The 17,064-nt window shown below is 32.3% G+C and overlaps 2 protein-coding genes across 3 annotated transcripts in view; one reads left to right on the top strand and one right to left on the bottom strand.

The window, feature by feature from the left end:
* Positions 1-12,572, bottom strand: part of LOC106469221 (lysine--tRNA ligase-like) — a 45,616-nt gene extending 33,044 nt beyond the window's left edge. Inside the window, exons 1-3 of one of the 2 annotated variants that reach the window (XM_013929688.2) lie at positions 12,378-12,570; positions 10,220-10,388; positions 9,681-9,810 (exon numbers count right to left, since the gene is read on the bottom strand). In XM_013929688.2, the coding sequence (XP_013785142.1) occupies positions 9,681-9,810; positions 10,220-10,353 (264 nt within the window). In that variant the 5' untranslated portion in view covers positions 10,354-10,388; positions 12,378-12,570. Of the gene's footprint in view, positions 1-9,680; positions 9,811-10,219; positions 10,389-12,377 lie in introns of both variants that reach the window. The other variant, XM_013929691.2, reaches the window with a different exon arrangement.
* Positions 12,573-13,663: 1,091 nt separating this feature from the next.
* On the top strand, positions 13,664-15,676 carry LOC106469222 (protein PIH1D3-like). The gene is made up of 2 exons (XM_022397675.1): positions 13,664-14,126; positions 15,416-15,676. Exons 1-2 carry the CDS (start codon positions 13,812-13,814, stop codon positions 15,674-15,676), a joined length of 576 nt encoding a protein of 191 aa, XP_022253383.1. The 5' UTR covers positions 13,664-13,811.
* The last annotated feature ends 1,388 nt before the right edge of the window (positions 15,677-17,064 follow it).

Below are 17,064 nucleotides of genomic sequence, written 5' to 3'. Positions count from 1 at the left end.
TTTTCTTATTTCGATATTTTGAGCTCTTTTGTGTTTAGAACAATATATACTAATTTTTAAAGTATCAAATTGAATTTTTGTTTAATAAAAATCTTTCAAATGCAACTGTAGCTTTTTTCCCCCCAAAACTTTGTCTTCAAAATAAGGGTGTGTCTTATAATCCGAAAAATACGGTAATAGTTCATATATTAATAGTATACAAGTTTTAAGTTCTTAAATTTATGAAGCAATATTTAAAAAAATCCTGATTTTCCCCTAGTGTGAGAAATTTGACATGTTTTCTCTATGCATCCTTTCTTTATTTTATTCACCACCCCTTCAATGAATAAAAAATTTAATGTAAATTACTGAATATACAATTGTCATTACTCAGACAAACCATACTTTGTATAGCCTTCAATCTTGTTTGGTTACTGAGGCATCAAATAGAAAATCAGACCCCTCTTGCTACACCCACCTGTCACATCCTCTTTTTCAGAATTTGTTAATAGCTCTCTCTTAATACTATATAATACTATATTATGTGTAACCTATAGAAAACCAATGTTTTCATCTATCAAATAAAATATTACATTACATTGTTTTCTTAAAGAGAATTGTCAATTTCTCAGTTAGTACAAGCTTTGTTCCTATGGATAAGATAACAACTAGCTTCAATGAATTTGTAACAGTTTTTATCGCATAGTTAGAAAGACAGAAAAATTGATAGTTAAGGAAAATTGTCTGCTTTTTGCATGTTATTATGCTATGTTCTTTGATGCATTATTTAGTTAAATAAAAATTATTTACTGCATTACTACCATTAGTATAAAAAAGTAGGGTTAAGTGTCATCAAATCTCTAGGTTAGTTAAGATTAGATTGGATAAAATAAATAATATAATAAAAATGTTTCATGAGGCACACACACACAAGTAGCTAGTGGGTAATGTAATTTGATAGCGTAACATGAGCTCCATATCCTCCAAATGAATTACAACTTATAACATGCAAATTGTAGCTAGACACAATTGAAAGGGCAATAAACAATAAAATGTAAGTATAAATACATGTATACTGTTATGAGTTTATAGCAACTTAGGATAAACGAACATAGTTTCATGTTATAATTTGAAGTCATTCTAGAAGAAAAAAAAAAAAAAGGTAATTTAGATTTATTTTGATTTGTTTTTTTTGGTGGTTGCTAGGTCAGTCACATTGACCTACCTTTTATAAAGTTAGGGTAAAGAAAATAACAGATAAAATATAAAGTTTTACTGAACATAAACATTTGAAATGTATCTTCCCCATACATGAAGTGCTCTGGTTGAGGAATAATATCTTCCTTCGTAAAATCTGAAAAGAATATATAATTTAACAAGTTTACGATCTCATAATCTTCTGAGATTAGCTTGCCACTATCATTTTTAAGAATCCCAATCCCCATCCTGACATTTTGCTTACTCATCATATGCATAAGTAATTCCTTATTGTTTAACTCTCTCAGCCAACCCTCTTTCATATACAGTTTTTGCCCTTTTTACCTTCCATTTTAACCAGCTCTTTTAATTTTCTATAGTCCCCAAGTCATTATTTCCAGTAACTTTAAATTTCTTGAATTTATTATGTTTATCCCTAATATCATCTCTTAAACCCTTACTAAACCATACTGTCCTGCTCTGCTCCATTGCCCTTTTGTTTCTGTAGGGAATATGCATGTTCTGTATACATATCAATTTTTCCCTAAATGCTTCCCACATCTGTTCAAGATCCCCTCCCACCTCTTTAGTACAATTTACAGAAGCCAGATCATGTCTCATTCCATCAAAATTGGCTTTCCTGAAATTTGGAATCAGGGTACTATTCTTTATCAATTCTACATGTAGTCAAATCCCAAACCTAATAGTGCAATGGCTTGTACTTAAATCCTCAACAACCACAACTCTGTCTATGATATTCACATCAGATGCTAACATAAAATATAGCATCCTCTCTTGTAGGTTCCATCACCAGATGGTGTATAAAAGTATCCTGAACAATTATCAAAAACCTATTCCCCCTCACTGTTAGACTCAAAATTTTTCCAATAAATACCCCTGAAATTAAAATCTCCCATAATAACAACATCTTTTTCAGCTACCATTCTGATCTCATCATACTGTTTCTTATTAACTTTCACATTCTGACCTGTTGGTCTATAACAAATCCCAATTACACGACTTTTCCCTTTATATCCACTAACCCAAACTGACTCAACCTCAGTGCTATTTTCTTTAATATGCTATAACTCAATAGGATGCAATTCACTCCTCACATATAAAGCTACACCTCCACCTTATTTCAATACTCGATCTCTAATAAATAATCTGTAACCCGGTGTTTCAAAAACATTTCTCTCATCAAAATTGCTCAAATCCAACAATGTCTCAGTGATATGAATAATATCAAAATCCTCAGTTTCCACAACTGCTTTGAGCTCATCAGTTTTATTTCTAATACTCCTAGCATTGCAATAACAACAATTAATCATAGATTTTAAATTGATGTTCATGTTTTATGCCTGTTGTACATGTTTTCCTGTCAATTATATTTCCTTTTTTACTAATATCAAAGCCCTCACCTCTGTCTAGCCCTAGTTTAAATCTACCATTACAGCACAGTTAACAGCCCCTGACTTGTTTAAGTGTAAGACATCCATTCCAAAAAGATTAACTTTCCAATTAAAATTATCCCACAAATCCAACCAGCCTATTTTGCTCATCCCTACATATTTATCTCAGCCTAGCATTCAATCCTAGTGATCTACTTAGCATCTATTCCCACAATATATTATTGGCAATATTCCCAACAAAATCAAGCTATAACCCTTTTCTTTAAATGTCCTCATTAATATTTCATACTTATCAATAAGCTCCTCAGATCCATCTTACCTTACAGTAGCCCCCAACATGTACCACAATAACTGCATTGCTACTAGCACCCATAAATATATCTCTGGTCCCATCAGTTATATCCTGTACCCCTGCACCTATGTAGTATAAGTGCATTCTTGGCCCCTATATTCTCCACATACTACTCTATCTACATGACTAACTACAGAGTCACCTACAACTATAACTTCCCTATCCTTTATACTGTCATCCCTTGTGATCCCAGTTGCTTCCCTTAACTGTTCCCCTTCATCACTAGCAAGTGCTTGGAATCAGTTGCTTAGCCTAAACCCAAGCCCATCCTTGCCCCTAAGTGCATTATTTTCCAAGCTTTTAACCCTATTTCCTTTCTTAGCTCCCTTGAAATCCTGTTTGCCAACTGTATCCTTTGCATATATAGCATGGAGCATATGAGAAGGGACAGGGTGAGGGATAGAAGTAGAAGGATGAGGCTGGGGCAAAGGGAAACTAAGGAAGTATGGGAAGATTGGTAATGGGCAGCTTCAGCCTATGATTCAAGGGAATCAAAGATACCACCAAAAACCTCCAAGTGAAGAAATATGCAAAATGAAAGTCCCACAGAAAGTAGGATATTTCTTCCCAAAATGTCCTAACAACAAAGGAGCCCAGTGCAAAGAGAAAGAGCAGAGGAAGTGGAATAGGCTATTGTAGAGAATAGGAGTGCTTTAGTTTCCCCAGAAAAGTCATCAGTGGAATGGTGAATGGAGAAGAGGCACTTGAAAAGAGTATTGAAAAAGGCTCAAAGATTGGAAACTTGTGCACTAGATAGGGAACAACCAATAATGAATCCGCTGTCCAAAAAGACAAGACTTACTCCAAAGACTAAGTGTCAAGGAATGGGAAGTCTGAGTGACCACATGCAAAAACACAAGTCAGTCATGTGAGGGGTATGAGGCATAAGTAACAAAGATAATCTAAAGAGGAATTGATATGCACAGCTATATCTGAGGAGAGAAGAATAACATAAAATTGTGATATTAGAGAATGGAAAGAGTCAAAGGAGATGAGAGTGAGAGAAAGATCTGTATATACCTAAGTAGCAAGATTTTGAAAGCCTGAGAAAAACTGAGGATGTTCCTCAGTATGAAAAGAAGAAGAAGGAAAGTGAATGTGACCAAAGCAGAGGGTTGTGGCTGCATAATGGACCCCATAACATGATAGAGATGGTCATCACATCTTCTACAGATTTGTTGGTAATTTGTTCAGTGTAAGTTCTTCACTCACATAAACAGAAAAAGAGTTCACATTAAATTATGAATTCATATTAGGTATAATGGAACTCAATCACATGAAAATTGAAAATGAAAAAGTCATAAATCTCAGCAAACCCAAAACATGTCAGGAAAAAAAATGGTGGCTTGCAAATCTCTCTTGTAGAATGCGCGAACTCAAGAGGAAAGAAGTTATTATGTGTAAAAAGGTGAGTATTTGTTTTGGTAAAATAAGCCATAGAGAGGGGTATAGTGTTTGGAACAAAATACAGAGGTAGTTTTAATAGTAGACTACACTATTATTATTGTAATACTAGAAATATAAGAAATAAAATAATTAACTTGAGAGCACTGGTAGGAACAGCAGCTTTTGATATAATGGAATAATTGGAACCTGGCTAAATGCAGACATTTATGATGAAAGGAATTTCTTTGAATTATAGGGTCATAGGTTGTTTAATAGGGATACAATATTAAAAAGGGGGAGAAGAGGCTTCATATGTAAAATGTGAGTTACAGCATGTTAAAGTTGATTTCAAAGCTAATGGCAATGAGATTGAATCTATTTGGGTTTCTGTTAATGGAAGAAGCCTCTTAGTTGGAATTTGTTACAGATTAACAGATGAGAAACTCTAAAGGGAGATAAAAAATTCAACTGTTTGTTTGTTCTAAGAGCAAAATCACATTGAACTATCTGCTGTGTCCACCACAGGGAATCAAACCATGGATATTAGCATTGTAAGTTCAAACTTACTGCTGTTCCACTGGGGGATGAATTCAACTGTTAATGAGGATATAATTATAGGAGATTTTTATTTCAGACATATAGATTGGGAAATGTTAGAATGAAATCATGAGGGAAGACTGGTTTTTAGAAACAGTTCAGGATGGTTTTCTCCAACAATTGATTAGGGAACCTACTAAGAACAATGCTGTTTTAGATATATTGATAACTTCTAATATAGAAATGGTTACTAGAGTTGAAGTTGGGGAACATCTGGATGTAAATGATCATTGCTCAACTAGGTTTGATGTTTTGCCACATATGGAGATTAGGAACTATGAGAGTTTTGTTCTAAGTTTCAAAAAAACTAATTTTGAAAAGATGACAAGAATTATTTGTTGTGAATTGAGCAAATGAATTAGTTGGAGATACTGATTAAATGTGGACAAATTTTGAAAATACTCACAAAGTATATAAAGGACAGAATTAAAGAAAAGCATTATAAGTACAAGAAGTTTAAATTCACTGTAGTGGTGGGAGATTTGGAGGACTAAAGAAGTTCAAGACAGTTGGTGAAATGGGAAATTAGGAAATCAAAAAACTGTATAAAAAAAACTGATTGAAAATGTAAAAATAACTAGTACTGATTTCTTCAAATACATTAAGGATAGGCAAAATATTAGGATGGGAGCAGGGTTTTTGAAGGTTGACACCAGAAAGCTAATATCTGATGATTATGGGATGGCTGGGTTATTAAATTCTACTTTTTCTTTAGTTTTTACTAATGAAGATTTATGCAATATTCCTCAACCTCTACAGTCGCTAGATGGAAACAAGGTTGAACAAGATGATCTCATTAATTCTGAGCTTGTTAAGAAAAATTGGAAAGTTTAAAGAATGATAAAGCATTTGAGCCAGATATTTACCCAACAATTTTGAAGAAGGTTAAGGACTGGACATATTAGCCACTTGCTACTAATTTTTCAAAGTCCTCGAATAGTGGGCATGTGTCAGAAGATTGAGGGTTGGCTAAAATTATTCCATTTTTCAAGTCTGAGGAAAGATGCTTTGCAAAGTCATTTAACAAAGCTTAAAATTTTGTTGAATAGTCAGCATGGTTTCACTAGAGGAAAAACCGTGCCTTACTAATCTTTTGATATTCTTTGAAAAGGTTACTGCTTGTGTAGATGAGAACATAGGTGTGGATGTGGTATATCTGGATTTTCAGAAAGCATTTAACAAGGTGCCACATAAAAGGTTTGTTTTAAAGGTTATCTCTCTAGATTTGGAGGATAGGTTGGATTATTGGATTGAAAACTGGCTTGATGGAAGATTGCAGAAGGTTGTTATAAATGGAGTTCAATTAAACTGGATTAATGTTACAAATGGGGTACTTCAGGTTCAGTGTTAGAACTTTTGCTCTTTTTGATTTACATCAATGGCATAGATGAAGGAACGATCAATACATTATTTATATTTGCTGATTACATTAAAGCTTTGGATGTTGCTGGCTGTGAGAAGGATGCTACTACCTTACAAAAATTTCCTGACAACATTAAAGTTTTGAGTGTTGCTGGCTGTAAGGAGGATGCTCCTTTACAAAAAGATTTGGATTACTGGATGAGCTGGGCAAATGAATGACAAATGGCTTTTAATTATAATAAATGCAAGGTAATGCATTTGGGCTGTCACAATTTGAAATGTAAGTATAATTTTGATGGGAATAACCTTAACATTGTTAAAGAAGAAAAAGATAATGTGTTCTGGTTGTCCAGTCTCTTAAGCCATCCAAGCAATGTGCTAATCCAGTGGTAGGGCAAAGAGAATTTTAGGTTGTATCTACAGAAATACTGGATACATGTCTAAAGAGGTTATAATGTCACTGTATAGGTTACTGGTTAGGCCACAATTTGAAGTATTGTGTTCAGTCTTGGACTCCTTACCTAAGAAAGGACATCAAGTTATTGAAAAAGGTCTAAAAAAGGGTTACTAGGATGATATCTGGGATAGAAATATTATCACATAAGGAACTGAAGATAGGTAAATATTTCAAAAGAAACTTGAAAAACAAAGAGGTATCTGATTGAGGTGTTTAACGTTGTTAAAGGGATTGACAGTGCTGATGCATCATCTTTTGTTTATACTTACTAGTGAAAATGGTAAGTCTAGGGGACAGTTTTATTTTTGTTACAAGGTGGTTGGCCTCTGGAATGGGTTGCCTTCAGATGTGGTGGATGCAGTTAATTTAAAGGGATTTACGAGAAAGTGTGATAAGTATTGAAATGATAAGGATGGGCTTTAATGTTTTTTTTAAGGGCATAGTTTAATTTAGTTGATAGGATCAAATAGATCTTGCTGTCCTTTAATGTTATGTTAGAAATACAGATTTCAAGTCCAGTCATGATTATGTAAATGTTTATCAAGCCTTCCTTCAAATTTATTGCATTCACACATCTAAAGTCCTCCCATTTCCAAGGCCAATCACCCTGTTAGAAAATTGAAACTGTCCAAGTTGAAGATGATACTTATCCTGCCAAAATTTATGTTTGTGCTACCTTGTCCTACCATTCTTATAGGGTGCCAGATTCCACTACTGCAAAATGTAATTCCTTCTTTAAGCTAACCATGCAAAACCATTAGAAAAATAACACTAGTCTTAGCTGGAACTTAGCCCATGTGAACCCCTTTCCAACATGTCAATACGCTTTGTTACATAAAGAAACCAAAACTGTACACAATATGCCAAGTGCAGCCTAACTAGTGATTTGTATAAAGAGGTTATTTGCTATTTTGACTTGTAATCAATATATCTATAAGTACACACTAAAATTCTACTAGCTTTACTACTATGGCAAGATCCTTCTCTTCAGTCAGGCTATTGAATAGGTTCCCATCTGTATTAAATATGTGATCCAAAATGTATCACAAATGCATTGCCTTGCAATTACCATATTAAAGGTTATTTGCCAAGCATTTTTCCAATATACTAACTGATTCAAGTCATTCTTTAGTACTTCAACATTCTCAATACAGTTAGAAATACCCATGAGTTTAATATCATTAGCAAGCTACTAGTTTATTAATTATGCCTCTATCAGCAAGTAATAAAAACCATTTTGTAACTGTAAAATGACGTATGGATGGCAATGTCAAAAAGAATGCAAACAAGAATATAGGGATGATACAACAATACATAGATCATCCCTACATGACTTTCAATATTAAAAGCTAATGTTACACTGTAAAATGCATGTGTACAAAATGGTTATGAGGTCAGTCAATTGAACCAACTTCATATTGAGAGTCTGTAATAATTAAGACACGTTTTGACTCAACTTCGTTTTCCTTGTTTCCTAGGCTCTTAGTTACACTTCATTGATGCCTACCCTGACATAACCATATTATTATAAACAAACTGCATACCAATATATAACTTCCAACTGCAGTAATACTAAAGTCAAGTATGCATTTTACAGTGTAACATTAAATTTTAATATTGAAAGTCATTTAGGGATGATCCACATATAGCTGTATCATTCCTATATTCTCCTTTGCATTATTTTTGGCACTGCCATTCCTACATCATTTTACATTTACAAAATCTTTTTTTTATTACTTGTTTTGTGATGTTTTTTCCCCTAACTGATAGTTTATGTAATGTGTGTAATAAAACTTAATATTATGTGCACTGATTTTTTTTTACTCCTTCACTTCATACATGATATAAAGACACCAACTGTGTAGTGTACAAAGCATTGAGTATTCTGCATGTTACAGTCATCTAATGTCCATCTGTTATTGGCTGATAATTCCAGTTTTACCCTGTACGTTTTAAAGGAACACCAGATTTCTGTAAAAAAGCAAATTTTGGAGGGGGTAATGATAATATTGTTTACACTAGAATTATGATTTTTAAAATTATTACAAGTTATTATGACTAAGCGATGCCATTGTGTACTGCCCAGAAACACACAGAGTGGACTTAGGTTTAAACTGATGTTAGTGATAATGTAGTTGTAAGTTATTCCAACTGAAACAAAAAGCAAAAAAGATGAACAATTTGGTGGGTCACTTTCTAGTTTCGTATCCTAGTGAAGGTTTCTTGCCTTGTTGGGTAGAGAAACAAATGAAAGTGAGTGGAATTATCTTTTAAAGTAAAACACACTATCATTGTTGATTTCTTAACATAGATATCTGTATTATGCCTATTGAGTATTTGGCCATCCCTATATATAGTCCACCAACTCTATGATAACAAATAAAGAATAAGCAAAGGCCCTTGTACTTATCCCTGATGAAATTATAAGCTTTACTACTGGAGTGAGAAAAAATTCTAGAAAGTCTGATAAGAGATTTGCAAAACCATTTATTGAAATATGATAAGAGCCAACATAGAATCACTAAAGTGAAGTTTAGTTTTGAATTTTTTTAAATTTTATATTGCTTATCATCTAGATAATGAAAATGGTGTAAACTCGACATACTTGGGATTTCAAATAGTTTATGATAAGTTATCACACAGAAGATTATCTAAGAAAATAGTATTAATAAGGGCTAAGAAAAACTAATTAAATGGATTTCATGTGGTTGGGTGATTTCACATTGCTTCTTTTATTACTTTTCTAGAATTATTATCACTACTGAAAACTAACTGATCTATTTCCAGTCAACTTTTATCACACCTTTTAAAAATAGGCATATATTCACTGTCTATTGACCTATCAAGATTATAAGAGAAGCTTGCAAGGGTGTAATGGAAAAATTTTGTTAGTTTTATTACAACCAAGAAAATGTACATCCCATTAAACTTAACTCACATTAGGATCTGTAATTTCTTCCTCTTTACTTTGTTTCTTTTCTTGTTCTTGCTGCTGGGCTTGTCGTTGTTGCTCCTTCTCTGCTTTCTCTTTGGCTTTCTGTTCAGCTTTAAGTCTTCTCTTCAATTCACTAGAAGTTAAACAATTCAGGAAACAATGTTTAACTCTGTGCTACTTGCATACTTAAATTACTACAATACTTAACAATAAGTTTGTAAATACATACTAAAAAATATATTGCAAAACAAAAATAATTCAATAATTATTTTCAATAATAATATATTGATATTATCAATAGAAATTGTGCTCTATGCTCTTAAGGTTACTTTAGAAAGATTCATTCAGTTCTTACAGCTTTGGCTATCATTATATAAGATGACTAATACTTAAGCTTGTAGTGAGTGTGTTTTTAAAGGAACACTAAACATGAACCAGTTCTAGCTTTTATTCAATCAATTGTTTGTATGATCTACATGTAATAACAAATACTTTTTCAAATTTTTAATGACTTGTATCCATTCTGTTATGATCTGACCAACCTCTCTGGAACCTCCTTGGCTGGTGAAGAAAAATAAGCACTGGCAGAAAACCACAGTCTTGGACACATAAAGAGACATTTTGGCATACCATGGCAGCCCATGGAGAACAAAGTTTGGATACTTCTGTGTAACATTGCATGAAGTCTACATCGATGAATGTTTCTGAAATCTAAAGACACTCCTATCAAAGCAGAGAGACTTTGAATTTAAATATAACAATTAAAAGTATGTTAAATAATGCAGAACCATGCTTAAGCCAATGTAGTGTATTAGACACTAAACTGCTAAATGTTGCTTGAATTCCTCTTTAAATAATAAAAACAAAAATTTGATGCAGTTCAGTCTGTAACTGAAATCTAAATTCAAGCTAATGACACCCAAAATTTTTAAAAACTGGTCCATGAGAAGTTACAATGTCTCATTTCAACATCAGCTTTCACTTCCAATTTACTTTATAGTAAATGCCAACTACTACTTTACATGTATATGACGTAATAGACCAATTAACCAAGCAAGATTTTGTTTTTGTTAAGAAATGCTAATGACTTAAATTTTTTATAAATAAAAGGTATTTGAAGTAAAGTGGTCATTTTCAAACTGTATCCATAACATAAAGTAAAAATAGAATAAGCTAAATTCATATGGTGAAAAGGTATTAAGACAACATCTGATGCATATACAATTATTATTATTATCATGGAAAAAGTAAAGTACCAAGCAATCATTTAAAGCTCTAAATAAGGAAAGACAGATGGTTTCAGTGTTAACATAAACTGTTGGGAATCAACAACAAGTTACTTGTACTACCTACAGGGTTACTACTTGAGCTTTTACTTTTTATTTACATTAATTATGTTGATAAAGAATTATAATTAAAGTTTGTCAATGACATTAAACCTTTCAGTATTTCTAGTTGTATTGAAGATGTTGAGGTACTACAGAATGACTTGGATCGATTGCTAAGTATGACAGATATTTGTAAAATGACTATTAACCATAGAAAGTGCAAGATAATGAACTTAGGTTATAACTTAAGTCACATACTTACTATAAATAGGAACTCACTCAATTGTGTGAGTAAAGAAAATCATCTTGGCATAGTGGTGTCTAAGTCATTCTAGCCATCATGGCAGTGCTCTGTTGCTAATAGTAATAGTAAAGCTAATGGAATCTTAGGGTGTATTTATGGAGATGTTGATTTTACAACTTAAAAGAGATAATTACTTCTATATAAATCACTAGTTAGGTCTCACATGGAATACTGTATACAGTTTTAGTCTCCTTTTTTAAGATGTTCTTATCTGAAAAGGTTAAGAGGAGGGCTATTAGGATGAAACTAGGATAGAAAGGTTATACTACAAGTTATAGGAATATGACTAGGCTAAGATCTATTAGTATTAACTCTAATTTTACTGGAGGAAAGAAAGGTGATCTTACTGAAATTTAGAACCTATAGGTTATATGGGAGTACAAGAAGATAAAAAACCTCTCTGTGCTGTATTCTTAAGATAATATTAATAATAAAAGGACAAGATGACACAAGAGTTGGAAAAAGACAGAAATATAAAACTGGAACCTAACCTAACAAAATGAATTTTCATTGGTAGCAGTCGAAGACGACACTATGCGAGTTTATAAGGGAAAGCGAAGATTTCCTAAAAAATAAAAGGTTGGGCTTTAAACTAAATACTCTAGCCTGTGTTGTGAAACGTAAAAGAACATATTAATAAAAAACCAATTACTAAGATACTTAACACTGTAACAGTACTTTTAGTTACACTACTAGTGAGTACTACTACTAGTAATACTAATAGTAATAGTAGTATCTTATTTAAAATTAAATTTAAACTAATTATAGTATTTTGGCACTTGTCTATAAAGTTAAAATCATAAATAACATTCAACGTTAAACTAGTACACAGTTAAAAACATTTTATTTAGGCCTATCTATGGCCTTCAAAAAGTGCATTATTAGTATTATAGTACTACTGTTAGCACCAGCATGTTCTTGAAAGTTGAATCTGAAAGATGAACTTGAAGCTAAGTGAAATTTTCGTACTCAAAAAAATTAAACTGAGTTTGAAAGTCGAACTTCAACATTGGAATTTGAATGCCATCTACGTAGAATATAAACATTTTAATTTGTTCGTGTACTTACTTTTTACTCAATTTCTCTTCAACATCAGCCATTTTTACTCAAGAGCTCTTAGTTAGTTTCCAAAATATTGTTTTACTAATCTTTACGTAACTGAAATATGTGTGGTTGATATAACATCCAATACTTCAGACACAGCCCGTTACTAAATACAACAAGGTTTAACTTCCGAAGCCACATGGACACAGCAAAGAACACTCAGTCTTGCCGCTCTTGTGGTAAACAGCGAAAATAATAATAATAATATATATATATATATACATTAGGTGGTGTACCTGTCCCTTGGACGGAAGTTATGTAAATTAATGATTAATAAAAGGTTATCTTAGGACATGAAAAGTTGCTTAGCTTATACGTAATTGTAAAAAACGGAAAAACTCCCATAAAAACTGCAAAACACAAAATGTAAAACCGCGTGTATCTCCGTATGGACCCAATGAAACTCCATACAAAATTTGATGAAGATCCATCTACAGGAAGCGAATTAGTGGTTAAAAAAGGCAAAAATGCCCATAAAACCCGCAAAACGGAAATTTTTATACACCCCCGCATGTACCTAATGAACCTCCATACCGAGATCCTTCCACACCATGCGAAGAAGTTACACGAACATACAACAGACAGTACTATTGTATATATATATATATATATATATATATACGTGTGTATTTGAATATTATATCTGAAACGTACACGGATCTATTTCACTATCTACATACATACTCAAGTGTGTGCTCTGTATCGTTATAGCTTGAAACTTTTATTTGTTATACAGAAATGGATTACAATATTTCCTCTTTTTAGTGACAATTGAAAGGTTTAGTAATCAGCAAACGAATATATACACACATCGCATTAAAACGTTTCGACGAGATAAAATATTGAAAAACAGGATTTGACGAAACTGTGGATAACGCATTTCAAAAAGTATATAAACTATAAAAAATCAACTTTCTTATTTTCCTCCACACCGAATGTTTAATTTTATTATAAAAATATGGTCAATATTTAAAGATGTCACTTGCATAGGAAACAAACGATATAAAACAATATTACCATGAAATGTATGTTTCCATAATTCAATACGAATTAACTTGTGTCTTTGTAAATATCCTTACGTTTTCACAATACATGGAACTCTAAACATACAGATACTGGACGCTTTACAGATAACATAATTCGTGCGATGTCGCTAGTGCTCTGTATCTTAGCAACAGTGTTGTAAACAAAGTATGTTAAACGTATACTTCAGTACTGCATGGAAACGGACTATGATTCGAATATTTCATCAACAGCTAACGTAACGTCTCAACTTTATTCTTTAGGCAAAAGACTGGCCATATAACCATCAACTAGCCAAGACAAATCAAGTGATTTTTTAAATTCATTTTCATTAAAGTTAATCTAAGTTAGCTTAATAAGGAATATATTACTATAATGACAACTTTTGAAGAGAATTATTTTCAAATTCAACAGTTAGCAGAGCTTCTTACACCTTCAAAGAGTGATAGTGATGATGAGTTCAAGCCTAAACTTGCAAGTGGGAAAAACGTTGGTCTTATATCGTCTCACTTTGGTCCAGATTCAATTGGTTTACCAGAGTGTAATGAATCTGAAACACGCGAAATATCAAAAAATAAAAATGGTATAATTGAAGAGTCTGTGCTAAACGGTCATGATGATAAAAGACAGAAGCCTTCATATGATATTTTATATAAACAACAGGTTACAACAGAGGATGTCTATCTTCAGGTATCTTAAACATAACGTAGATTTCATTTAAGCTAACTTTATTTTATCGGTTCACTTTCTTCTCTTTTAATTTCACTAATATTATTATTTAATATAATGTTGACTGCAAATAGTTACTCTTCCTAGTCTTCTCAGCTTAGTTCTTTACACCTCTATGTGAAAAAAGGCGGGTATAACAATATAAATTCAGATTTATTTTGTCTGTTGGGCCTAAGTTTAACACAACAATTTGGCCTAGGTCCACACCTCTATGATACGAAATCTGTAAATAGTGTAAGTAAAAAATCTTCTGCAATCAAGAATGTTTTTTAAATCACATTTGCCATGATTATTATAATGTCCTATTACTTTGCAAATTTATGTGTTTTATATTTCTTGTATGTTGAAGATTGTTCTTATTGATTTTTCTCATAGATTTGTAATGATGGAATATGTATATGAATAATTTCGAAGCGTTCAAACTATTAAAAATGCTTACAGTTATTGCCCTGGCTCTCTCTCTCTACTGCCCCCCCCCCCCTGCTTCATTTCTATATGTACTACATAAATAATTTAATGCTACAATTTCTCATAAAGTATTATTACGCCCAATATTTCGCATTTGATTTCCCAAAGATTACAAAAAAAATAATATTGCTGCACAATAACAAATCATTAGTATTTTCAAAATAACTTTTGCAAAGTATGTAGTTATGTGTCAATATTCATACTGATTTTATCAGAGACATTATTACAGATCAGCAGTGTACATTCGAAACATTTTTAAAAATGTGTTAAACTGAATCGTTAAAAAGTAAATATTTCTTGTTCGTTTTACTGAGGCCGGGAGTGACCTATTTATCATTATCGGATTGTGAATATTAGGATTTATTGTTCGTGTTGCCACAGAAAATAGTTCGTCATTTTGGGTTTGTAGGTGCGTTATAAGAATGATGGTCAAATCCCACTATTCGGTCAGAGTTGGTGATGGATTATGATTTCTCTCTACTCTATCAGTTTAGAATTAGGGATGGTTATGTGCAGATAACCATTTATGTAATCTGTGCAAACATTTTGAAGCAAACCATTTTTGTTTTGTTGTTTTCCAAGTTGCTTTACAGGTTATGTCACAGATGGTACATGAGTTTTCGAAAATTGCTTTTGGCAAATGTTGTATTGTATCTGTGTGAGCTTTTAAAACTGGAATGATTACATTCATGCTATCTATATACAAATCAAAACTTAAATTTCTGTCTAAGGCGTGCTTAATCACTCTTTCATTGCGTCTATACTATGATTTATTTTCTCAGATGGGAAACAAAGGGCCAAGCTCAGTCAGCTGTGAAGATATGGTGATCAGAATTCACTTGCCTGGAACACAGTCAATTGAAGAAATCAAACTGGACGTGACAAAGTCATTCGTAAACTGTTCTACCAAGACTTTTAGACTTGGTTTACACCTTCCTCATCAGGTAGATCCACAAGCTGGAAGGGCTGAATGGAACGGATGTAAAGAAAAACTTGTAATTTCTCTCCGCTTGGTTCGTCCTTTTGATGAATTAAATTTCTAGTCTGTATACTAGTATTGAATCAATTTACGATATTAATAAAAACAATATCATGTAGTCCTTTACTCTGAGTCATATTTATTTATCTCTTTGTAATATTTATTTATAAAATTTCCAATTTTTGAAAAATTCATATTTTCTCTGCAGCATTATTTGAGTTTACTTCTAAATACATCTAAAACAGTTGTTCTAACATGCTCAGGGAATTAGATATTAAAAATTATTTTAGCGCGAATGTGTTGAGCTATGTTTTATTTTTTAATAAGAAACCCTGTGTCGTTTGGTTTGACTAATTAACCAAACAGTTCCCTATACGTTATATGATATGTCATAATAATTGTTATGATGCGAGCGCCTTTGATGGCAAAGCGTGATTATAATAAATTATATTTGGTTTAACGTATTTTTAACATTACATTCATTAGTTGATCTCTTACTTTTTTCCTAGAAAAAGAATGTATAATAGTATTTCATCTATTATGTCTACCATATTAATTGCCGATGACAGTTTTCACTCAATACCAGACATCATCAAGCCGGCCGGGATAAAAACAAAAAACAAAAAAAAACGTAGTGACGAGAGCGCTATATGTATAATCCGTTTGTTTTTGGCTTATATAAATAGCGTTTCGAACACTAATATGTTTGTTATGTCCCAGCTAGCCTGATGGTCTCTAGCATTCAGCAAAACGCGTCGTTGGCAATAAATATAGCAGACGTAGTGAAGTTGAATTACTATTATACACCTTTCTTCTCTAAAAACAGCAAGGGAATGAATAAAGACTGTACATGTAGTAATGAAAACTACTAAAACCCTAGTACTATTATCTTATGAAATATTGAAAAGAAAGAATAGTGTTTCACAAATTTTTAGAACAATACTAGCGTTTCAAGTATATTATTGCTTGAACTCTTATCTGAAATTGAACATAGCGTGTACATTATATGTGATACCGAAACAAATATTTGCTTCAAGGGGACACAACGTTTATGTTTCTGAATAACAATAGGGAATTTGTATTTATAATTAAGCTCATCTTCCCTTTTCTATATTTTATAATATATATACTACTAAAACTCTGATTGTTTGTTTGTTTACTTGCTTGTCTGTAATCAAATACAGCAAAAACGGCGCACAATAGCGGCATATTTGTAATGAAATGGGAATAGAAACAGAATAAAACAAGTTTCGTTAAAATCGGGTTACCGAGTTAGCGCCATTTTTCGGGGCACTTTTATGAAAATTTCTAGCATGAGTAATTTTACATCACACTACCGTTCGGGCTCTTTACGAAACTTCTTCATTCAAATCTATTTCCCTGTCAATATTCCCATCTTCATTGAAAGACGTAAGATGACAAAAACAAGATCTTGAAGAATTTCTCAATAAT

Source organism: Limulus polyphemus, unplaced genomic scaffold (assembly GCF_000517525.1).
Source record: "Limulus polyphemus unplaced genomic scaffold, Limulus_polyphemus-2.1.2 Scaffold3362, whole genome shotgun sequence".
Taxonomy (NCBI): domain Eukaryota; kingdom Metazoa; phylum Arthropoda; class Merostomata; order Xiphosura; family Limulidae; genus Limulus; species Limulus polyphemus.
The sequence above is the reverse complement of the archived record's forward strand: the minus strand, read 5'-3'. Positions and strand labels throughout refer to the sequence as shown.

Bases quoted from the DNA above. Each gene is read 5' to 3' on its own strand.
- LOC106469222 (XM_022397675.1), top strand. From the start codon at position 13,812: ATGACAACTTTTGAAGAGAATTATTTTCAAATTCAACAGTTAGCAGAG. The intron at 14,127-15,415 runs GTATCTTAAACA...TTATTTTCTCAG, and splicing joins CAGAGGATGTCTATCTTCAG to ATGGGAAACAAAGGGCCAAG.